The sequence below is a fragment of the Eurosta solidaginis genome, chromosome 5 (assembly GCF_040869045.1).
Source record: "Eurosta solidaginis isolate ZX-2024a chromosome 5, ASM4086904v1, whole genome shotgun sequence".
NCBI classification, from domain to species: domain Eukaryota; kingdom Metazoa; phylum Arthropoda; class Insecta; order Diptera; family Tephritidae; genus Eurosta; species Eurosta solidaginis.
Genome location: NC_090323.1, coordinates 272,919,984 through 272,945,536, shown reverse-complemented (window position 1 = coordinate 272,945,536; position 25,553 = coordinate 272,919,984). Strand labels below are relative to the sequence as shown.

The 25,553-nt window shown below is 38.0% G+C and overlaps 1 protein-coding gene across 10 annotated transcripts in view; it reads left to right on the top strand.

Annotated features, from left to right (window-relative positions):
* Window positions 1-25,553, top strand: part of PAN3 (Poly(A) specific ribonuclease subunit PAN3) — a 165,167-nt gene that overhangs the window by 33,925 nt on the left and 105,689 nt on the right. For 8 of the 10 annotated variants that reach the window (XM_067790791.1, XM_067790787.1, XM_067790788.1 and 5 more), the window contains 2 exons: window positions 7,215-7,291; window positions 7,776-7,868. In XM_067790791.1, coding sequence (XP_067646892.1) covers window positions 7,215-7,291; window positions 7,776-7,868 — 170 coding nt within the window. The remainder of the gene's footprint in view (window positions 1-7,214; window positions 7,292-7,775; window positions 7,869-25,553) is intronic. The other 2 variants (XM_067790796.1, XM_067790797.1) reach the window with 1 other exon arrangement.

The window sequence follows — 25,553 nt, the reverse complement described above, 5'->3', positions numbered from 1 at the left end:
TTGTAAACTTACAATTTTTCTCTAACATCAATTACATATCCCTTTAAGTGCGGAAAAAAATAAAACGGCAGTCAAAGTTGGACTTATCATATTTTTCAGTAAAAGAAGAAGAAATATCGGATTCGCAGCAAGTTCAGGATTTTGGGTATCATTTCGGAAAACTTCAAAACATTTCGAAACTGTTTCGTGACTATTTTGGAACAGTTGAAGCATCAATTCGGGTGCACTCCGGAACTATTTTTGGAATCATTGAAAACTATGTCGGTACCAATTCGGTATAATTTCAGGACAGTTACAGTATGATAAAATAATCCAAAAATGATCCTGAAATTTTTTCCAATCGGTCCCGAAATAGTCTTCCAATTGTTCTGAAATTGTTACCTGTTGATACATAAAAAGTCTGAAAATCGAATCTTATCCCTTATCTTATCATACCCCAAAAGGATAAGGGTGGTCCACGCCATAATTTTTTTGGACAAAATTGTTTATTCTTATTTTTATATGGAGCAGCATTCAAAAATAAATACAACCCTCTGGAACTGGGACTGACACTGGTACTGAAGCTGGAGCTGAGATCGGGCCTGGGGCTGGTAATAAGGGATTTAGAAGAATAAAAATAACTAGAGAGAAAACGAGGCGAGGAGAAAGAGACTGGGAAGTAATATAGATAGACGAAGATAGAGAGATAGGGATAGATGGAGCGGAGGGGGAGAAAGATAGGGAGCTAGGAAGAAAATAAGGGATAGGAAAGTCGGAGCGGGCGAAAGAGATGCAGTGAGGGTCTGCTAGTAAACATTAGAATAGAGTTCCAGAGTCTATAACCATTACCAAAAAGGAGCCTAAAAGAGGATAAATAAGTTATTGAACTTGAGCAGTATGCAATTAGATGAGCGGGTACTTATGGAAAATCCAAGCTTTTCATTTAGATATCATATATTTTGTGCATGTGACGGTCGAACATGCCTAATGATATCCTTTTCTCTAATGCTCATAGTTTTTATATATGTAAGTCTACCTTCTACACACATATCATTGCCCTAATATAGATGGACCAAGGTCATATTTTTGTAGTTTGACAAGGTAATGAAATAAACTGGGAGTAAAGTAAAGACTTACCAAAGTAAAGCAGTGCGTTTGAACCACGGTTGCCACTTTGGTCCATTCGGAACAAAAACGGTCCTTTCCAACCCCATTTTGGTACTCCTCTTTCTTTCGCTTTAAATCGCACAACCTTGCCCACCAAATTTGCAATCGATCTTCATTAACCGACATATAATTTTCAATCTACTTTAAAGGCCTTGCCTTGCCGCCTTTGCTAGCAGCCATTAAGATGCAGCAAAGCAATGGCATTTGAACTAGCAGTCAATTAAGGCAAGGCATTAAAAAGAAACAAACACTTTCTTTTCTTAGGGCGAGCAAATTTTCGTTATTTGTTGATGAATTAACAGACTTATCAGAAAAAGTCTAGTTTTTGACTTAATAAGAGTAATGCGAATCAATCCAGAGATGCATAATAAAGACTTTGTTCCAAATGCACGTGCTCCTTTAAGACATTTGACAAGGCTTGCCCATGGATGGAGAAAATATGATGTCCGACGCGTGAAATTAATTGAAAACTATATTAAAGAATGACACTAATTACCCATGTAAAAAATTTGAAAGTGTTTCTTCTCGCTTGGCACATTTTTTCTCACACAGTCCACAGCAAATCAATGAGTTCAAGGAATTCCAGGACTATTGTGGTTTTAAGCCACGCAAGATGATACTTGGAATTTATTTTACTCTTTGGCTCATTCTGAAAAGTATCTTCATGCGTACGTCCCACTTCGATGTGGTTACCTACATATACATACATATCGAGCCCTTCCCGCAATTTAAGTGTAACCAACAAAAAGTAAATTTTACAGTAGAAGGTTTTTTGTAATTATCTTCTGCCAAAAAATAGCTACTATCATGAAATTTGGTATGTGTATAAAATATTTCTTGAGCCTACAATTTAGACTTCGGGTATTGACCACATTGCACAGAAAGTCCTGTTATCTGTACTTACGTTTTTTTGCTGTCATGTTGGCTCACTTTCCAAACACTATTTTGTTGGTTACCTTAAATTTTAAGTTATTCAATTATATTTTTCAGATTACATAGGGGTACATTAAAGGCGTATTTATTGTAATTTTTTAGTGCATACATACATACATTTGAAATTAAAGGAAACTTATACAATTCCTAATTTGAACACAATATATTAAACAGTATTGTTGTAAACAAAATAATTCAGTCATCTTCGTCTGTCTCAGGTAATGTATTTATTATCTTTCCAGTATGGGATAAGCTAATATATGCATAGGGAAATTGTTTTGGTATGATATTATTCTCGCAAAGAGTTTTTAGGTCGTTATATTTTGAAGATGAAATATGTAAGAAGTGATCATACAAGGTAACAGGACCCTTTCTAAGTATGAGAGAATTTCGTCTTGACCGCACAATTGTACTGAGATCATATACCTTTTTTTCGCTATCGTCAAAACAACCATAGTGTAGTTTAACCAATGGAGAATTTTTTTCGAAAATAGCGCAACGCAAAGACGTAAATGATATTTTAACTGGAGCTGGAAGCAAAGCTTGAGAAAAGGTTTTCCAATCTTTAAAATCCGAATTATGAATTGAAATGCATGTATAATTTTCTGGTATCGTTTTTGCGTTCGAAATAATTGTATACCATTCACTTGGAGCCCAAACGTTTCTATCGCGAATAAAAGACTCAATAGTGCTATGTATGGAGTCCACGGGCAACATGGTATGCCCAGGCAAGAGGTAAGTTAATTTAATGTGTTTTATGTTAGCAGTCTTCTCTAAAAAATATATTATCATTGCTTGCATAGCTCTGTTCTAGAGTTGGGTCGTTTCGTTCTGAACTTGTTCAATTGACCGGGTCTCTCAACTGAACAAGTGAACTAGATCTTCGATTTCGATTCTTTTTGTTCTTTTAGTTCATTTGTTCTTTTAGTTCGTTTTATCTAATGTTATTCTTTCTCTCTTCTCGTTCGCGAACATTGTAAATTCATACAAACATACGCAGAAATTCACAGTGAGCACGAATGTCGATGATGCCACTTACACTAAAGATATGTGTGGTCATCTTTGTGTGTGGCACTGCTACGACAATATATGTATGGACTATTTATGAAAAGCATGCTTTGTAAGAAACTAATTATTACATTTATTAAACTTGAAAAGTTCATATTTACAATTTGTGTCTGTACTCTTTCAATTTCCTGGATCTTCCGAAATGTGTAATTTTTTTTTGAAGCTAATTAAACATATATATTAACTTATTTATTCATTACTCATTTAAATATACCTACACAAAGCATTGCTGCATACACACCCTCATTTATACTTGTTGGCTTTTTTCGCGGGTGCGAGCAGCAGTGATCAAATTTGCTTGAAAAAAAAGAACAGATGAACAAAAAGAACAACTTCTTCCTTCATCAGAAAAAGAACTAAAGATTCGAATCTCTGAAATGAACGAAAAAGCACAACTCTACACTGTTCCTGTACTGCCCAACACAACTATCACAATATAGACTTATATCAGAATGAGTCCCCCTTTCATTCACGATATTGAAGTATTGGAAAATTGCACTGGAAATTTCGTTACATCGACGTTTTCCATCCGATTCACCCCATAAAAAGCAATAACCGTTTCTTGTGCCGTTTTCGTAAACGCTTTCATTATAAAAAACATATTTTCTTGAATAGTAAAGGTTTACGCTTTTTCCGTGTGGTGTATTCAATACTTTCTGAAGGTCGAAGCTGGCGCAGATATATGTCCCATTCTCTTTGCTTTTTCTTTGGTCCTCTAAGAAAATTTCTTTTGATTTATCTCTGTCCCGTATGTGCATTTTATGTTCCTCAGTTTGTTGTAAAAGATTGTGTGCCTCTCTGTCCGAATTCTTATACTTTTCACAAATAATGCATTTGTCCCTTTTTGGCAAATGGAAGCCTATATGGTATTAATTTTTGAAAATGGTACGAAAAACTCTTAGGGATAACTTAGCTGGCTCCTGATTTGTATTTATCAAGGCTGCGCGTAACACCTATACAAAGTTGGCACGTTTCGAAAGTACTGTGGAAGATATAACTTAGTACTTTTGTTCCTACAATAGTGGGAAGGAACTGCTGGTAGGTGTTCAATGAATGATTTCAAAATAGCCACATTTATTTCGTCAGACTTATTATGGGAAGGAGGTCTTTTTTGGTCAAGCAAGAGGTATTTGAAGAGTTATGTTTTTTTCTAACACATATTAACGTGTTTTGGGAAATATTAAGTGTTTTCAGTAAAAACTGCTGACAAACTCTAAAACGCTTTTCGTTATAGGTAATGAAATATGCATAGCTCCATTGTTTTTTAAGGCTATCTGATGTTTTCCTTTGAACGTATTTCCGAGTCATGCACGATAGAAGCCAATCTCTTTGTCGTATCTTGTTGCCTAAGCCCCAAAAGTGTTCATTTAGCACCAACCGATCTTGCTCACTAAGCTTTTCACAACACTTGTTTCCACACTTTTTACCTACGCAGGGATTTGGTTTAACTTCATACAGGTTTCGTTTTTTACCCCGAAGTCTTTTAGGAAGTTTTCGTTTCTTCTTGTACCCTCTTGTTCCAACGCATATCTCGTTTTCTAATTCCCCAGAATATGTATTTTCAGTGAGTTATTCTTGATCGTTCATTGGTATAAAAGCACAGTTTTGTTATTTTATTTTAAAGATAATATAAAATAATTAATCACCTTATTTTGTAAAAGCTCCATATTAAAATAATAAAGCAGTTTTATTGGATTTCACGAACTTAAGCAGAAATGATTTGTATTGTGACGAATATGAGTGACACTAAGTGATACTCACATCCCTAGTCTGATGCTAAGTAAATGAAGTCACAACAACAATAAAGCAGACAGTCACTTGTATCTACATAAACGAATCAATCATTATGTCTACACATATGTGCGTACACGCAGCGGAGAAGCAACGCACAACCACATGCATTATCTGAGATACTCCCGAAAGTATGCAATGAGAGAAGCTATAAAATCGTGCATCTGTAGTTACTTACTTACTTACTTAATTGGCGCTTAACCGTCTAAACGGTTATGGCCGTCCAACAAGGCGCGCCAGTCGCTCCTTCGCCCCGCCAACCGGCGCCAATTGGTCACACCAAGGGAGTTTAAATTGTTTTCCACATGGTCCTTCCAACGGAGTGGGGGCCGCCCTCTACCTCTGCTTCCATAGGCGGGTTCCGATAGAAACACTTGGTCGGAGCATCATCTTTCATTCGCATAACATGGCCTAGCCAGCGCAGCCGCTGCGTTTTAATTCGCTGGACTTTGTTGATGTCTGCGTATAGCTCGTACAGCTCATCATTAAATCTTCTTCGGTACTCGCCATCGCCAACGCGTAGAGGTCCATAAATCTTTCGAAGAACGTTTCTCTTGAACACTCCCAAAGCCGCTTCATCTACTGTTGTCATGGTCCATGCTTCTGCCCCATATAGCAGCACGAGTACGATAAGTGACTTGTAGAGTATGATTTTCGTTCGCCGAGAGAGGACTTTACTTTTCAATTGCCTACCTAGTCCAAGGTAGCATTTATTGGCAAGATTGATTCTTCGCTGGATTTCGAAATTATGGCTGCCAACTGTAGCGTGGTTGCCAAGGCGCATATGCGCTGACTCTTTGCTCGATGACAGCAGGTACTTCGTTTTGTCCTCATTCACCATCAAACCCATCTTTACCGCTTCTTTTTCCAGTTTGGAGTAAGCAGAACTAACAGCGCGGGTGTTTAGGCCGATCATATCAATGTCATCAGCATATGCCAGTAATTGCACGCTTTTATAGTATATTGTTCCAGTGCGGTTAAGTTCTGCAGCTAGTATAATTTTCTCCAGCATCAAATTAAAGAAATCGCACGATAGGGGGTCACCCTGTCTGAAACCTCGTTTAGTTTCGAACGCCTCGGAGAGGTCCTTCCCAATTCTGACTGAGCTGATGGTGTTTCTCAACGTCATTTTGCACAGCCGTATAAGTTTTGCGGGGAAACCAAATCTGTAGTTACAGCTGAGAAATTTGATAGCTGATGGCCAACTAGTAGATTCTGGAAATGGAAGCGCCTAGAAGATACGAACGAGGAAATCAGAGAGTATAAAAGGCAACAACACTAGTAGAGGCGCAATAATCAGTTCCGATTAAGCACGTTATCTGGCGAGCAATAGTAGTGTTATTTATTGTGAAGTACTTTAATAAAGGCCATTTTTCCATTTTCAATATTGGAGCTATTTATTCAACAGTTTAGTGCTTCGAACGTTAGCATAACAAATAAGAGGATTTGCAGTAAATTCGTTACAGTATCAAACTAAAATATATATTTTCGTTTTCAGCCATATTTTTTTCTTTTTGCAAAATGGTTGCCTCAATCATGCATATACAGTATAATTGCAACAATAGCTTTTGCGAACAATATAAATATACACGATAAAAGTGAAAATAAACATTACTCGTAAGATACCACAGAGAAGCACTTTTGAGGTAAGTAGCAATTTGCGGTAAAATTTCTTTTTGATTTAGCTTGATAACGGTACTATTCTCTATTATGAAAATTTGTGAGATGTTTCAAATCATGCAAAACTATCGGTTTTCAGCAAAAAACTAATATCTGTATTTTTGTTGGTCACACTTAAATTGCGGGAAGGGCTCGATATGTTAATTGCGTTTTAGCTATACAATTTTCAAATTCGATATCAGATACAGAATTAAAAGTTTAAGTATAAATCAGTCAGGCCTAAATTCAACTGTCTTTGCTTTGTTTTTCTGACAAATGAAAATATGGTTTTTATTTCGAAAATTTTGTATACAAATATACAACAAAAATCATGTTATATGCGAAATACTCGTAAGTTAAAAAAAGCAGCGTGCAATAATTTTCATTTGATTTATCCTTTTTTATTCTTTTATTCTATTGAATGACTTAATGAAGAGTCATTATCATGTGGTTCTGTTTATAATTCTTTTCGGAGCCCGAAATGGGACGCGAACTGCCGTCATGCCTTGTAAATCTAAAAGCAGTCAAATTAAATAATTCGTGGTATATATATACATATATCATTATAATATTACGTACTTTTACATGTTTTTAATATATGGTTTCTATTCTTTCAGATACAGCTGCAATGGATCCTATTTTTTATCCGCCTTCGAACGGTATTCCTTCAGAAAGTAAACTTGCAACATACATGGTAAGTAATGACGCCCGGTTAGTTATTTTGTTATTAGAGTACAGTTTTACTTATAAGTTACCGACAGTGAGAAGATAAATGACGTTGACGAAGATTGTAAATATATCGTCGGCTCTCATTTACTTCATTTTACACCTTGCTTTTATTTGAATCAGATTTATAATTTTTACTTAAGTAGGCATTAAGCACATTATGTTTCTTGAGAAAATTGCGCTCGTTTACAACAACAATTATGATACAGTTTATTGTTATTTTTAATTAATGAAAAACTGTGTTCATAAATCTAAAAAGTGTCTGCGAACAAAATTTTGTTTCCGTGCAGTTTTATCTTATAAATTTTGAATAATTCGAATAAATATTTATTTAAAAAGCAATTTAGTATTCATATAATTAGTATATAATTTAATGTGTTTTTTTTTATTAATATTAATATGAATGTACATTTATGCAAACATATTGTCACTTATTGGCATAATTACAATAGAAACGGGGAAATGTTCCAACACCAACCTACGGTCCTAACTCGGGGTTCTCACTACTTAACATGGATTCGCCTTTATCGGTAAAGAAATCTCAGGTAAACAGAGACCACACATATGTATGTATGTAAATAAATAATGTTTAACACAGGAAATAAAAACATCAACAAAAAAACCAGAGCGCTCAAGGTCGTCCAAGTTTTGTTTGCTCTCAAACGACACGGTCAACTGCGTTTCGTGGTTGTATTCGGTTAAAAATTCAGCTTAGGAGCCACTGTAATGAGGTGCCCGTGTAACCGGGTATCATCAAACATTCCACATACCGTCAGTCTCAATCCACTCTATAATTTGAAAAAAAAAAAAAAAAAAAAAACATTGAAAAGTTAAATTAGTTTCGTGTGGTTTTGTTCCCCCAAACGCAAATTTTAGCCAAATCACTTGGCTTTGGTGCTAAAGTGATGAAAATACTTTATATTTTCGTTATTATTGAAATCAAAACTGCTATAATTTGTTTAGTGTTATTACAAACATACATAAGTAACTTAATTTCACTAACATAATTACTTACTTGTGAACTTTATCTCTGACATTCTTAATGCTATGAAAATCACTTTTGTAACTGTTTGGGTTACGTACGCTTTTGCTGCTAAGCTGGAATTTGCCCTAAATTTTATGTGGAAAAGTAAAAAAGTTATCGCCTTACTCGATATTTATTCAAAAGCAATATAACGTATAAACCCATGGATAAAAATATATATCAGAATCTTTTCCTAGATACAGCTATTGTGAATTCATAAAAGTGGCGAATGTTTGATAAAAACGTTCACAATAGTAAACAGCCTCGATCACCTGTTAAATCGCTGTTCGATTACTTAAATCATTTTCTCAAAAGTGTTTTTCAAGCATTTTTGTTTGACGACTGTTATATTGCATTATTTACATATTTTTAAATGTTTGCCTAACTGGCTGCTCAAATTTAATCTATTAACTAGATTTTAGAAATGAATATTAATATCTAGTCTGATTTTCTGTATACACTTTTGAAAGAAAAGCTGATTTCAAACACAAATGGAGAATTCATGGCACTTCAATTTAATAACCGCGAGCAAAACACAAACCTATTTTCCATTCTCCAGCCATTCGCGACAGCCGTTCTACATGTCAGCTATTATTTGACAGGTAGGTATGGCAATGGAGGAATAGAAAGATTTTTCACTTGTGATGAATTTCATATCAAATCCAATATGCGTTGAACCCGACCCCCTCAGAATTTGATGAAATTTTGCATGGGGTTACATCTTACCCACCCAAACACAACCTCATTTTTAGAAATTGCATTTTCGAAAAATTGTGGGCGTGGCAAGGTATCGAAATATCCGAAAATATTAGAAAAATGACGATAATAGGTACTTTTAAAGTGTGATTACTACGGAATGGCTTTACCGATTTCAAAGATCTTCATACCATTAGAAAGGTATTGAAATAAATTTTTTTAAATATAAATAAATAAATATAATATATAAATAAAATAAATAAAATTTTTTTTAATAAAATTTAAAACTGAAAAAACACTTCAAAGATCAAGCGATTTTGAAAAATAAAATTTTATTTTAGAAAGGTCTATTTAATATACATATATAACATATCTGAAAACTAAAATGGGTTTTTTTTTTAATTTTTTTAAGTAAATGCATCTATTGGTTACTTTCTCATATTTGGATATCACGCGTAAATTAATCAACCAATTTGACAAATTTTTATACCGTTAGAAAGGTATTAAAATCACCTTTGAATACATATACTTTAAAGATTCTATATTACACTGAAAGAAAAAAAATTTTTAAATTTTTTTCTAAATTTTTTTTTTTCAAACTGGGAAAACACTTCAAAGACCAAGCGATAAAAAAAAAAATTTTTTTAGAAAGGTAGATTTAATATAAAAACTAGAATGGTGTTTTTTTTTCTTTTAAAAAAATTTATAAGTAAAACCATCTCTTGTTAACTTTTTTTTTATTTTGCTATTATTGTGTGACTAAAATGGTACCTAGCTATACTTTGGAAGTTATACAGATACAGATACTATGACTAAGTATTCTAATAGATTCGAACAAGAATCGTATTATCAAATTTTTCAGACACGCACAATAAATAGACATACACTTGATAAAGTTAATTTTTTATTTTTATTTATTTAGATTTAATATACAACTTTGCGCAGCTCATACTGCTGACTTTCGGAATATTTGCTTACTTACTAGTTTGTTCAGGTAAACTACGCCTGTCCATGCTAGAGCGTTTGACGTCCGAAAACTTTGTTTTATTTTTTTGTATATCTTTGCTAATTTTTATCAATTCGTAAGATAAATCATGCCCAAAAATGTCTTTAATTTCCTTAGATGTCATGGTGTTTGGTAATAGAGATAATATTTTTTGCTTATCCAAATTATTTGAGCAGTTTTCGATTTGATATTTCATGTTCTCCAAAATTTGTTCGTAGTAAGCTTTGATCTTCTTTAGGTCTTCTGATAATGTTGACAGTGAACCACCTCCAAGTGAATCCGAAATACTTTGCGCAATTTGCTGTGTTTTTTTTTTTTTTTTGCAGTATGAATCCCTTTCTAAATATTTTCGCTTCATTGGCGATGGATGGCTACCAAGATGAGGAATAACATGCTTATTTATATTGTCGACGAGTTCGTTGCGTTCGAGTGATTTAGTATAGCTGCTGCATGTTGGAACTTCCTTATATTCTTGATACAATTCACCGCTAGTCAAGATTTCTTGTGCCTCTTCACTTTCCGTTTCAGTAGAACGCTGATTATCTGCAATCTTGATAGCATCCTTAAGTTTAAAGCGAGAACTTTCGCAAATACGGCAACGATGAATGTCGGAGACTGCTGGACAATGCTCAGATATCAGCGCTGCTTCGTTTAAGCTAACGTTTCGAAGTTGAGAGGAACATTTTCTTGATAGCTGCACACATCTGTATTTATTGATTCCATATCAATGCCTAGTTTCGTTCTGGTCTGTGTCTATCCGTTGTGTTGTTTTTTATAGTCCATGGGTGCTGTGGCAGGTAATGTCAATCTATGTGTCCGTGGTAGGTAACGTTAATATGCGTGTGTGTGTGCGTGGTATTGATACGTCCGAATTGTTACCTTTTCCAAGGGTTGTTTTTGTAGGTATCTAGACATACCGCTTGTTAGCTAAGCGGTAGGTTGAGGTAGGTAGAAATCGGTGATTTTTGCCGTTTGGTAAATTTTTCGTTTTTGCTTGTTCATTGTTACGTGTTTGGTTGCTGTACCTTCTGGCTTGTGCCGTTTTTTGTAAACTAGTTTTAAGGGTTCAAATATTTCGTCAGAGATATTGTTGGTTTGTTCGTTTATTATCCTGCCGTCAAATGTTTTTAACTTGTATATCTCCATGTTCTCAAGTACATAGAGCCGCCGACCTTTTCCTTGTACGTGAAGTATTCGAGCCGTTGTTTTGATGTTAGCTGGGGTGCACCCCACTGGAATAAAAAATTTGTCAGTGTATTTTTTCAAAGGTGATTTTAATACCTTTCTAACGGTATACAAATTTTTGAAATCGGTTGATTAGTTTACGCGTGATATCAAAATATCAGAAAGTAACCAAGAGATGCATTTACTTAAAGAAATTTAAAAAAAAAGAAAAAAAAACACCTTCTAGTTTTCAGATATGTTATATATATTAAATCTACCTTTCTAAAAAAATTTTTCTTTTAATCGCTTGGTCTTTGGAGTGTTTTCCCAATTTGAAAAAAAAAATTTAGAAAAAAATTAAAAAATTTTTTGTCTTTCAGTGTAATATAGAATATTTACAGTATATGTTTTTAAAGGTGATTTTAATACCTTTCTAACGGTATAAAAATTTTTCAAATTGGTTGATTAATTTACGCGTGATATCCAAATATGAGAAAGTAACCAAGAGATGCATTTACTTAAAAAAATTAAAAAAAAAAAACCCATTTTAGTTTTCAGATATGTTATATATATTAAATAGACCTTTCTAAAATAAAATTTTATTTTTCAAAATCGCTTGATCTTTGAAGTGTTTTTTCAGTTTTAAATTTTATTTTTCAGTGTACTAAAAATTTTTACAGTGTATTTTTTTGAAAGCTTATTTCAATACTATGAATATCTTTGAAATCGGTAAAGCCATTCCGTAGTAATCACACTTTAAAAGTACCTATTATCGTCATTTTTCTAATATTTTCGGATATTTCGATACCTTGCCACGCCCACGTTTGTGTTTGGGTGGGTAAGATGTAACCCCATGCAAAATTTCATCAAAATCTGAGGGGGTCGGTTTCAAAATGTACGTTTTTTCAGCCTTTGATATGAAATTCATCTTGTATGAATTCACAATGGATACAGCCATGATAAAAAAATCTACAAGGTATAACTGTTTCTGACATTATTGACGTTTTTCTGCAATGAACAAAATTTCAAATTTCTCAATTGCACCACTATATGTAATAATTCTATATTGCTACTACGTAATTGCGACTTTTGGAAAGGGAATTAATTCATTAATTTAATGCAATCATTAAAATAAACACAAATACGCCACGAAAATGTATTCCACCAGTTTGTCTTTTTTGCGTTTTATTTACACTTCATTGCAAAAGAACAACCTTCAACTGTTATTTTTATTGGGAAAACCATTCCATAAAAGGTATTGAAGTACTACTAATATAATTGATTTAATATTTGGGAGAGATTTGTCCCCATTACTTTTTCCATCACTGTATATGCATAACAAATTTTTTTGTTTTTCTGAAACAAACACAAATTTGAATACTTCATTTTGTTATTTACTTTTGTTTGAAAACGTTCACAATAGTAAACAGCCTGGATCATGGTGGAATAACCAGGTGAAGTAAGCCGTCAATTGTCTCGCTCTAAATTCTTCTTTGTTCTGTCATTCGGCTATCTGAAAAATTTTCACCAATGTTGTCCCCGGAAAAGTGTTGTTTTTTTGCATTTTTCAGGAGTAAAATATGGTAGTTTTAGTACTTTTTTCACATAAACTAGTAGGTCAATATCGATAGACCTTTACTGGATTTAATTACAGATATTCATCATTTGAGTATCTTTCGTGTTGGCTTTCATAAGTAAGGCCGTGCTTAACTATTAGGTTCATATTGTTGATGTTTCCATTATACATATATAAATTGAAACAGGTCTTTGTTAAAACAAACTATTTGTATTCACGTCATATCCAACAAGGATTTTCGCCTGTGCAGCGCTACTGAAGACTTTCGAGAAATGTTTTTGTGATTCCTGCATCAAGAACACCAAAACTATCGTATTACACCTTATTTATGTAAAAACTTCGCTAAAACAATGGATTTCTAAATATAGTTACAAAAAATTAAAATTGTAACTCACTGTTGTTGCTTTGCCCTAAAAATTAGACCACTAAGATAAGAGTAATGTTACAGTTATGGATTGTAATTTAGAATATATGAATCCGGCTCGATCGGATCAGCATCTTCTGGTTCTAGGCCGACTTACGCGGGGCTAGTATATCCCCTGACATATTTTAGTAATTAATAACTTGGTAACATTAGTAATACATCATGAATTCAGCTGTCAGGAGTTTTTGGGGGATCTTCTGATCAAGTTTGAATAATATATTAGAAGGGCATATGTTTTAGTTCCGACTCTCAATGACAAATCAACACAGCAGATATAATGCATTTTTAAACGGTTTTATTAGGGATGGAAACACATTTAGAAGTATTATGGTAACTTCCAAGTGGGACTGTAAAACTTTTCACCGAACCTGAAATCCATTTAAGTGCGCAAAGTTACTATAGTTCAACTAAATAGTGGAGAACACCTCTCCCTTTTAAGTCCGGCTTTCGGTGAAAGCTTCAACTTCAGTTAAAGTTGAGGTAAGTTTACTTTAGACGCATGATTGAATTTTACTTTCGTTTTATTCGATACCACACCCGCACTGGTCCTCTATATCCCCTTTTGTATTGGCGTTAGGTGACACTGATATGCTGAAGAAAACAGTTTCTGTAATACCCTTCGTAGCAAGGTAATAATTTTTCTGCTCTTATTTTTTTCAAAGCGGGTAAAAATTTTACCCTCTTCTCACCGTTGAAAATACATCGCAACATCAGATAGCGTACATCTTCTGTCTTTGTTTATTTACTTCACCTGGTGATTCCACCATGGCCTGGATCACCTTTCAAATCGCTGTTCGATTACTTATATCACGCTCAGTAGTGTTCTTCAAAAATTTTTGCAAACAGCTGTTATATTGCATTAGTGATATAGTATATTTAATTTTATAAACGAATATTAATATGTCGTCTGGTTTTTATATACACATTTAAAAGAAAAGCTGGTTGAAACACAAATGCAACTTATTTGACAGGTAGGTATGGCAGTGGAGGAATGGAAAGATTCTTCATTTGTAGGAATTCACAATGGATATACCTATATGGCACTAATACGGTGTCAGTGCTGGTGCAAGTGCATAAACTACATTCCAAAAAACTTACGAAAAGTATGAAAAATACTAATACCTACACTGCCGTCCATAGCTAAAAGGCATCAGAGAAATATGAAGTGCGAGATTTAAGTTTGTTTTAACTAAGGAATATTTCGAAAAGAAAGTGCACCCACATTATAGACGATATCTCGGTCGTTAGATACTTAATTAAATTTTTGTTTTCACTACATTATTTTTCTTTCCCTCACTAGGTAGGCACCTTGTCGTTGGTGTGAGGGCTTAGCCGAACTCCATAGGACTGACATCTACGCCGTTTCGCCTCATACGAGGGCGGCGGGATGTCGGTGATCAAGAACTGGCAACCCCCTAATCCAGGGTGTTATGCGGACCGTGCCTATTGGACGATTTGCAGCCAGGGGATAAATTCGGCTGTATTCGAACGGAGCCTTCCCGATACCGGGCCACCTCGGGAAGTATTAATGGCCTTACCACAGTAAGGGGCGCTGCTGTGGCGGACGGTTCTTTCCCCGTATATAATACTGGACCGCTGAGCCCGCCTTGTCGGGCAGGTGGTCGTACGACCAAGATGAACGACTCATTACCTGATTGTAATAAGGACGATGTAAAGAGGAGGACTGAGTCGCAATCCAAGGACGACAAATACGAATTAAGCGATGCGTCGGACTCGGGGAGCGAGAGTAGTGCTGATTCAATGAACTCCGTGTTGGAGAAGCACACAAATGAAAACGGAGTAGAAGAGTGGAGAAGGGTACGGAGCAGAGGAAGTAAAAGAGCTATCTCGCAGTACCGTGCAGCACTAAGAATTGTACAACGCTTGGGAGCAGTGGTCGACCCAACAGAAGTGGAGATCGAGCGCTTGGAATGGGCTCATGAAGCGGTAGAAGTAGGTCGAAGGCAGTTCAAAAGGTTTGCTGCGAGAAACCCTCGGTTCTGCAACCGGTACGAGGAGGAAGAAGTGTCGAATGGCAGAATGAAGAGGCAACGTTCGGCGGAAGGCGACAAGCCTGCTTTCAAGAGGCAGAAAGGACCCAGTCCTAGAGCCGCGAGGCAGGGCACTCGCATAGACAAGATAAGTAGGCTCAAATCTGTAAGACAGATGGGCCCCAAAGCGAGGTAGCAACTACCTCGAAAGCTGCGAGTCAGAGGGAAGTAGGAGATAAGCCAAAGGGATATAACGCTAAGAATCCGGCTTTCTCGGAGGTGCTAAAGGGAGTTAACGCTAAGACTCTGGCTTTCTCGGAGGCGCCAAGGGGAGAAAACACTAAGACTCCGGCTTTTCCCGAGAAGATGAGTGATGTGGCAAAGCAGTCACTGACTGTGGCGCTGGTTGATCGTAGCAGTCCTTTCGGACAAATGACTACTGAAAGGTGGAAATCTGTGGAAAGGGAGCTTATTAGCTTAATGCTTAAGATGATTCGGGAACAACCAAGTAAGCCCCTTCCAACCTTTGATTCGGAGGGATGGTATAATGGTGTGAAGATGATAGCGTGCGACAACATCGCGAGCTTGCAGTGGCTGGACGAAGTGGTTCCAAACCTCCAAAGGCAAGGCACGAACGCTCGGTTTGAGGTGGTGGATAAAGCGCAAATTCCCACGGTACCAAAAGTTAAGGTATGGATACCATGCGTGATGAAGTCGGAGGATACACTGCGACTTCTGCAGAATCAGAATCCGAACATACCGACACAGGATTGGAAGGTACTTACTGTATCTCGGCCTACCGAGGATGGTCAGTTCTACATCTTCCAAATAAACAAGCAGGCGGAGGATATTTTGTACACGCAGCTTGGTAAAATGTCTTTTGGCACTGGCAAAATTTACATGCGACTCAGGAAAAGAAGTCCCGAGGATAAAAACCCTAACACGCTAGAGGTGGGCGAAGTCGAAAAGGACCTCAAAAGCCTAAGGGAAAAAAGACAGGTGGAGGTCCCCGACGTCACCACGAACGTGCTAGAAGAGGACCAACCGCTAAATGGTGCTATGACTCGCACAGAGGAACACCCGGCACAACAGTCACGAGAGGCTGAAGGGGGCCTCGAATACTCTAAACCAAAAGGGCAAGGGGAGGACGACGGCGTCAAGCCAAAGGTGCTGGAGGGGGACAAACAGCCCAGTGGTGCTGCGAGTCCTTCAGATAAACCTCCAACACAGTAAAGTGGCGTCGAGCGAACTCCTCCTAACCCTTGAGGAGGGTTCGTTTGACGTGGCGCTGATCCAGGAGCCGTGGCTCTCATCGGGGGGAAAGGTTTCTGGACTTAGCGCGCGCGGGTTTGGCGTTTACTACGCGCAAACGGAAGGACGGGTGCGACCTGTAGTAATGGTAAGGAAAAAGCTGCATTCATATATGCTGCCTAATTACACCACTGAGGATCTCGTAGCGGTGGCCGTTGAGCAAAAGAATAAGCAGGCATTTATCCTGGCGTCCTGCTACATGGCCCTTGCTGCGGAGGTTCCACCGATGGAGTGCAAAAGGCTAGTACAGGAGGAAGGGCGCAAAGGGCGGTTGGTCATAGGCGCAGATGCCAATGCGCACCACAATGCGTGGGGAGGAGCAGATACGAACGAGAGAGGCGAATCTCTGTTTTGTTACATCCTGCAAACCAATTTGCAGATAGCCAACAGGGGAAATGTCCCTACATACATTGGTCCAACATCCAGCAATGTTCTGGATATTACATTGAGCTCCGAGCGAGATATATCAAGGTATGATTGGATGGTTCTTGATAGACCATCCTTCTCCGACCATGCGTATATCAGCTTCAGCATCCCCCTTAAGAGGGTAGAGAAGGGAGGAACCTTTAGAAACCCTAGGTCAACGAACTGGACTAAATTCCAGAAACATGTAGAAACAAAACTGGGACAACCCAAAGAGGTTGCTAATGTAGAGGAACTGGTGGAGTCGAATGAATTCCTAACAAGGACGCTTATGACTGCGTATAAAAAAGCTTGCCCTCTAAGAAGATTCAGAGGAAAAGCAAAGCCGCCATGGTGGAGCAATGAGCTGAGTCTTCTAAGAAGACAGGTAAAAGAAATGTTTACGCACGCAAAGACCGTGGAAAGCGAAGCGTGTCGGGACGAGTACAGGGATCTACTGAGGATCTACAAGCGTGAAATTACCAGGGCGAAGAGAAACTCATGGAATAGTTTCTGTACGGACATAGAGTGCTCCAGCGAAACAGCACAGTTTAAAAAAGTCCTATCAAAGGGAAAAATAGTCCAGGGACTAATAAAGAAAGAGAACGGGGAATGGTCACGTAATAGTGAGGAATCCCTTGAGGTGCTTCTCGATACACATGTCCCATCGGGAGACGGTTTAGAAGAGCCAGCAGACATCACTCACACTTCGATCACGGAGCTAGTAGTGCCGGGCTTGGTGACCGATACCATCATCGAGTGGGCAGTGAAGACGTTTTCTAAGTTTAAATCGCCGGGCCCAGATGGTATATTCCCGGCCATGCTACAAGTCTCAAGTAGGGCGGTCGTGGAATGGCTTAAAATAATATTCGATGGGTGCATAAGACTGAATCATGTACCGCACTCATGAAAAACGGCTGGTGTAGCTTTTCTACCAAAGGCGGGGAAGATCGGTCACGTGTATCCCAAAGACTATAGACCCATTAGCTTAACATCATTTCTGCTCAAAACCTTTGAGAGGCTGATAGATGTGTACATAAAGTCCAACGTGGATGAAAAGCTGCTCTCCACAACACAGCATGCGTACACCAAAGGCAAGTCGGTAGACACCGCATTGCATAGGGTGATAATAAGCATAGAGAAATCCCTGGAATATAAGGAGTATGCTCTAGGAGTCTTCTTGGACATTGGCGGGGCTTTCAATAATGTTGCAAAATGGGCGATTATGGATGGTTTTAATTACATTAAAGTACATACTGCCTTAATCAGATTGATCGGCTGCATGTTAAATTGCAGAAAGATTACATCACAATGGGGTTTGTACGAGGCCACGAAATCAGTGGACAGGGGCACGCCGCAGGGAGGGGTGCTATCACCTCTGCTGTGGACGCTGGTCATCAACCAACTGCTCAGGCAATTCGATGAGGGACCCGTAAAACTTACGGCTTACGCAGATGATGTTGCAATTGTCATAAGTGGAAAGTGCCTTCCAACGAATAGTTCTTTGATGGATCGGGCGCTTCGGGATATTCATACCTGGGCATCTAATGTCGGGTTGAAAGAATTGTTTACAAAGAGGTACAAGGTCCCAAATTGGACCAGGCCTAAGTTAGGAGGGGTGACCTTACAGGAGAAACCTTGCACAAAATATCTAGGAATCATCCTAGACAGTAAGCTGTCATGGAAGCTCAACGTGGATGAGAGGGTCAAGAAGGCCTCAACCGCACTCTATGCATGTAAAAGAATGCTGGGGTATACGTGGGGCCTATCGCCCTCTCTTTCTCATTGGGTTTTTACAGCGATTGTAAGCCCTATTCTATACTATGGAGTTCATATTTGGTGGAAAGCCACACAAAAAACAACATACCTCAAAAAATTAGAGGGGTATGCAGACTATCGATGCTTAGCATTACGGGAGCCCTGAAAACAACCCCGACGGCTGCACTGTATGCCATTCTGCACATCCCACCTGTAGACCTGGTAGCAAAGAACAAAGCGTTAACGACCGCAACCAGGCTCGGTGCTTCGGGGCAGCTTGAGGGCCGACCATATGGCCATAGTAGTATAGCGTCATTAATCACAAGACGAACAGACTACATGACTCCCTATATGCGCTTCGAGGGAGATCTTAAAGCCACAATAGAGGTGGACAGTTGGCGCAAGGGTGCGCAAATGGCGGACGAGGCGATAAAAGTGTACACCGATGGTTCCAAAGTAGTGGAAGGAGTAGGGTCTGCGGTATACTGCGTTGATCCGGAAATAAGCAGATCCTACAGGCTGGCGGATTACTGTAGCGTTTTCCAAGCGGAAATATTAGCCGTAACCAAAGCAGTAGAAACCCTGGAAGAGAATAGCTTAAGCTGCAACCGTGTTAACTTTTATATTGACAGTCAAGCAGCAATTAAGGCAATAATCTCGCATAGCACAGCATCTAAATGCGTGTTAGAGTGTAAGCAGTCTCTGGAGAGAATCGGTACAGGGAGAAGCATACATCTATATTGGGTACCAGGGCATATGGGAATAGATGGGAATGAAAAAGCGGACGAACTAGCTAAAAAGGGCGCATCCCTTGAAGCTTGCTCCGTATATGTCCCAATTAGATTGGGCGAGATTAAGCGAAGGCGAGAGGTGCACATGATCGACCAAGCGGGAAACGCGTGGGTTCAAGCGCAGGGCTGTAAAGTGTCGAAGATTATGTGTAGGTCTTACAACCTTAGACTAACACAGTTGCTCCTATCATTAAAAAGAGAAGACTGTAGACTCATGACGGGTATTCTGACTGGACACTGCCTTCTGGCGTCACATGCCTTTAAATTAGGCTTGGTTAGTGATAGCAGATGTAGGAAGTGCTGGTTGGAGGAGGAAACGATCGAGCACGTTCTGTGCTGTTGTTGTTGTTGTTGTAGCAATGCTCGCCCCACCTAATAGCCGCGACCGATCACAAATTGTCATCAATATCCTCTAACGGGAGTCCAAGGAAACTTGCCGTTTCAACAGGGGTGGACCATAAGGAAAGGGGTGCTAGAGGCGTTGGTTCCACATTACAATTGAAGAGATGGTTGGTGTCATGTGGGGACACGTTGCAAGCGGGGCATACATTTTTTATGTCGGGGTTGATTCTGGATAGGTAAGAGTTTAACCTGTTACAGTATCCAGAACGAAGTTGAGCAAGAGTGACACGCGTTTCCCTGGGGAGTATGCTTTCCTCTTCCATAAGTTTTGGATAATTTTCGTTAAGCACTGGATTCATCGGGCAATTCCCGGCATAAAGGTCCGACGCCTGTTTATGGAGTTCACTAAGGACCTGCTTGTGTTTTTTCACTTCATACGACTGGGTTCTCAGGTGCCGTATTTCCTCAAAATGCTTACGGAGATGACTCCTTAAGCCCCTAGGCGGTGTTGGTTCATCAATCAGATGTCTGTTGGGATGCCCAGGTTTCTGGGTATTCAACAGGAACTGTTTTGTCAGCATCTCATTTCTCTCCCTGATGGGGAGTATTCTCGCCTCATTATGCAGATCATTATGTTCTGTGCTCGTGCCCTGCACTTGCCAGGCTAAGACTCCAGCTATTAGGAGTGATACAGCTGTCAGATCTAGGAGCAGCAAGTGGCTTAAGTCCTAGGAAGCTTCTAGTATTTGCCAAGAGGACGGAGTTATTTTATAACATAGGTCCTGGTTTTTGATAGGGTTTTTCAGTTTGGTCGTTAAAACAAACTTCTGGTAACACTACGGACTCAATCAGTCTATGTGAGGTCCTCATGGACCGGCCAGTTCAACCTACCTACCTACCTACATTATTTTTCAGTAAAATTCATATAGTAGCAAAATAAATTGAAGACTTAAACTAGTTTAGTCGAATTTATAGAGAATTTTTTGCTTGACTCTCTTCAGTAAGTTTTTTACAGTACTTTTGGTGATTACTGTAGTCGCATTTTTCCATTTTTTTAACTCTTCTAGGTTATCTGATTGTTTTCCGGGTTTAACTAAATTTCTTTTGGCTATATCCCAGTACCTCTCAATTGGACATGACATTGATCTGTTTCAATAGGCCAATTGTAGATTTAGCGTAGTGAGAGGTCGCCAAGTCAGGCCAAAATATTACGGACTTTGGATGTTTTTTATAGAAGGGTATACGTCTCTTTTTGATACCCTCCTGTCTGCAAATTTTAGAATTGATTGTTACCGGTAATGACAAATGTTGTGGATTTCAACCCACAGGAACAAATAGCCTGCCGTACAAGAGCTTTCTTTCCGTGTTTTTTGTGGTCCTTTTTTCCTGCCACTTTTGGGAAAATCTGTTAAAGTACAATCTTTTTCGCATTTCTGAACAATTTTTTTACTTAGCGTGCTCGCACATAGAGTATGTTAACTTTGGTCGTAATGGTATTGTGGTAACCCACTTGTTATGTAATATTCCACTTGTTTTAATATTTTTATTTCAAGAACTCTTTGTGAAATATTTAAATGTGTTGACATTTGAAAACAAAACATTTTCACTTCATAATTTTTCGTAATTGATATTAGAGAAAAATTGTAAGTCTACAAACGGCGATGGTTACTAGGACATGTTTCTGAATTTCACTTCTTCATCAGCTAGCTTTTCGGGAGCTTAGCGTTGAACTCGATTCTCCAACATTCATATCAGTGCAAGCCTTTAGCTACTAAGCCATATGAATGTCCCGTTGTTCGCTGTACAATTGATCTCTAAGAGTTGCCTTTTTATTTATATTCCTTTTGATCACCATGTAGGCACATACACTCTGTATGTAGTTTATTCCTAATGGTGTGGATATGATTTTTAGGCGCGCTTTTGAAAGCTTAGTAACATTTGTTCGGATTTTTACAGTATTTGTTTTTAATACTTCCGCTGTTACTATTATATCAATATGATCATATGTATTTAATTAGCGAGCTTTGCTCATATTGCTTTATACAATGGTTTTTGTAATTGATATTAGATTGATTGTAAGTATACAAACGGCGATGGTTACTTGGCTTAGCAGCTAAAGGCTTGCACTGATATGAATGTTGGAGATTCGAGTTCAACGTTCAGCTCCCGAAAAGCTAGATGATGAAGAAGTGAAATTCAGAAACATGTCCTAGTAACCATCGCCGTTTGTAGACTTACAATTTTTCTCTAATATCAATTACAAAAACCATTGTATAAAGCAATATGAGCAAAGCTCGCTAATTAAATACATATGTTCATAATTTTTCTTTGTGTAATAAAAGATATTTTTTAAAATATAATTGTTTATTTCAACATTTGGTGACCCCAATTTTTTGAACATGGCGTTGGTTACGAGAGAGGATAATTCTGGGAACAATCCGTCAGCAACAGCATCAACAACATCCGGCGTGGGACCGTCTTCATTTTCTGCAACTTCAGTGCCGGGCACCGTATCGGCTGGTGAGATTTTTTCGGCACGTATCCCTAAACTACCAACTTTTTGGCGTGAAGAAACTGAAATCTGGTTTCTGCAAATTGAATCAAGTTTCAACATTGCTGGCGAAGTCAAGACTCAACAAAATTTGAATATCTTCTAAGCCATCTGGACCCATCGATTCTTTACGTGGTGAAAGACATCATCAAGAATCCTCCAGCACAAAGACGTTATGAAGCTATGAAGACCCGAATTATTCAACATTTTACTGAATCCGAAGAGAGTCAACTGAAGCAGCTGCTGAACAATTTAGAGTTAGGTGATCAAAAGCCTTCACATCTCATGCACCGCATGAAAGCTTTAGCTAGTTCTAAGGCCAGTGATAATGTGTTAAAAATTTTATTTCCGCAAAAAGTCAAGTGCATCATTGCGGTAACAGAATGCAATCAATTAGATAAGCTGGCAATATTAGCTGATACAATTTTTGAGCAATTTTCTCCTACTTCATTATCCATTGCTGAATTAGATCAAAAAAATGTTCGAATGCTATGCCTCATAATGACATATATCGTCACATTCTGAATTTTCTACTTTTTCATTAAAATTTGATTCGATCATATTGAGAATAGAAGCTATCGAGAACCGGTCTCGCAATTCAAATCGTGGTAGTTCATCTAGACGTAGTTTATCTCAATCTCGTGAAAAGTCACGAAACCGCAAAGATTCAGGGTTATGCTGGTATCATTGGCGTTTTGCTGAGAGAGCAATCAAGTGTATACAGCCATGTGTTTTTAAAAATCCAAAAAACTAATTCCGCCGTCGTCAGAAGTTTCGACCACTAATGATGATGGTAATATATCTGGTCGACTATTCATCACTGAGCGTAAGACAAAAGTAAAGTTTTTAATAGATTCAGGGGCTGAACTTTCTGTTTTCCCATGCAAGTCATCAAAACAATCCAGCAAACTTGTCCTTTATGCTGCTAACAATACTCGTATCCCTACCTATGGTGAAAAATTATTTGAGCTTGATCTAGGTCTTCGTCGAAGTTTCAGATGGATGTTCATTTTGGCAGATGTATCAAAGCCAATTATAGGGGCAGATTTTTTGAGACTTTTTCACCTATTACCAGACTTAAAAAGGAAAGTACTTGTTGATGATGTAACATTTTTGAACACACCTGTTAATTATTTAAAAGGAACGAATCTTAGTATCAAAGTCATTGCAGGAGAAAGCAAATTGCATGAACTTTTTAAGGAATATTCTGAATTGTATTCAGACAATTACTTCGGAATGCAAGCATCAAGTTGTCCATCATATCACAGTGTCTGGTAGCCCTGTAAAGGCCCGCCCGAGAAGATTAGATCCACAAAAACTTACCATAGCTAAACCTTTCAGTATATTTTGGATAACGGAATTATACGTTTAAGCAACAGTAGTTGGGCTAACCCACTACATATGGTACCAAAACCTGATGGTACTTGGAGACCATGTGGTGATTACCGAGCACTCAATAACATTACTGTATCGGATAAGTATCCAATACCGTATCTTAGTGACTTGCCTATGGAAATGGCGGGTGCGAAAATATTTTCAAAATTTTGACCTTATGAAAGCGTATTACCAAATCCCAGTAAATCTGGAAGATATTCCTAAAACTGAAGTTATAACACCATTTGGTTAGTTCGAATTTTTGAGAATGCCATTTGGGTTATGTAATTCAGCACAGACCTTCCAGCGTTTCGTGGATGAAGTAGTCCGAGGTCTTAACTTTGTTCTTGTTTATCTTGACGATGTCTTAGTTTTTTCGTCTGATCCTGATCAGCACATGGAACATCTCAAACAATTATTCGAACGATTCAAAACGTATGGTATCATTGTCAACGCTGGAACATGTGAATTGGGAATCTCAGAACTCAACTTTTTGGGACACAAAATTACTAGTTTTGGTATTGGCCCAATGCAAAAAAAAGTAAGTGCTATTTTGGTTTATACAAAGCCTTCCACAATCAAGGATTTGAGGCAGTTTTTAGCTTTGGTTAATTTTTACCGAAAATTTCTACCAAATGGAGCAAAAACTCAGGCACGTTTAAATAATTTGCTGATTGGTGCAAAAAAGAATGATAGACGACCTGTTTCTTAGAACAAGGAAACCATTTCCGCTTTCGAGAAAGTAAAGTAAGAAATATCACAAGCTACAATTCTTGCTTTTCCTATACCAGATGCTCCCCTTGCATTAAAAGTTGGTTTTTATTCTAACAAGCAAGAGAGGTTAAGTTCGGGTGTAACCGAACATTACATACTCAGTTGAGAGCTATGGTGACAACATAAGGGAACATAACCATGTAGGAAAATGAACCGAGGGAAACCCTGGAATGTGTTTGTATGACATGTCTATCAAATGAAAGGCACTAAAGAGTATTTTATGAGGGAGTGGGCCATAGTTCTATAGGTGGACGCCATTTAGGGATATCGCCATAAAGGTGGTTCAGGGTTGACTCTAGAATTTGTGTGCACGATATGGGTATCAAATGAAAGGTGTTAATGAGTATTTTTAGAGGGAGTAATCCTTAGTTCCATAGGTGGACGCCGTTTCGAGATATCGCCATAAAGGTGGACCAGGGGTGACCCTAGAATTTGTTTGTACAATATGGGTATCAAATGAAAGGTGTTAATGAGTATTTTAAAGGGAGTGATCCTTAGTTCCATATGTGGACGCCGTTTCGAGATATCGCCATAAAGGTGGACCAGGGGTGACTCTAGAATATGTTTGTACGATATGGGTATCAAATGAAAGGTGTTAATGAGTATTTTAAAAGGGCGTGGGGCTTAGTTCTATAGGTGGACGCCTTTTCGAGATATCGCCATAAAGGTGGACCAGGGGTGACTCTAGAATGTGTTTGTACGATATTGGTATCAAATTAAAGGTATTAGTGAGAGTTTTAAAAGGGAGTGGTGGTAGTTGTATATGTGAAGGCGTTTTCCAGATATCGACCAAAATGTGGACCAGGGTGACCCAGAACATCATCTGTTGGATACCGCTAATTTATTTATATATGTAATACCTGCCAAGATTTCAAGGGTTTTTTATTTCGCACTGCAGAACTTTTTCATTTTCTTCTACTTAATATGGTAGGTGTCACAACCATTTTACAAAGTTTTTTCTAAAGTTATATTTCGCGTCAATAAACCAATCCAATTACCATGTTTCAATCCCTTTTTTCGTATTTGGTATAGAATTATGGCATTTT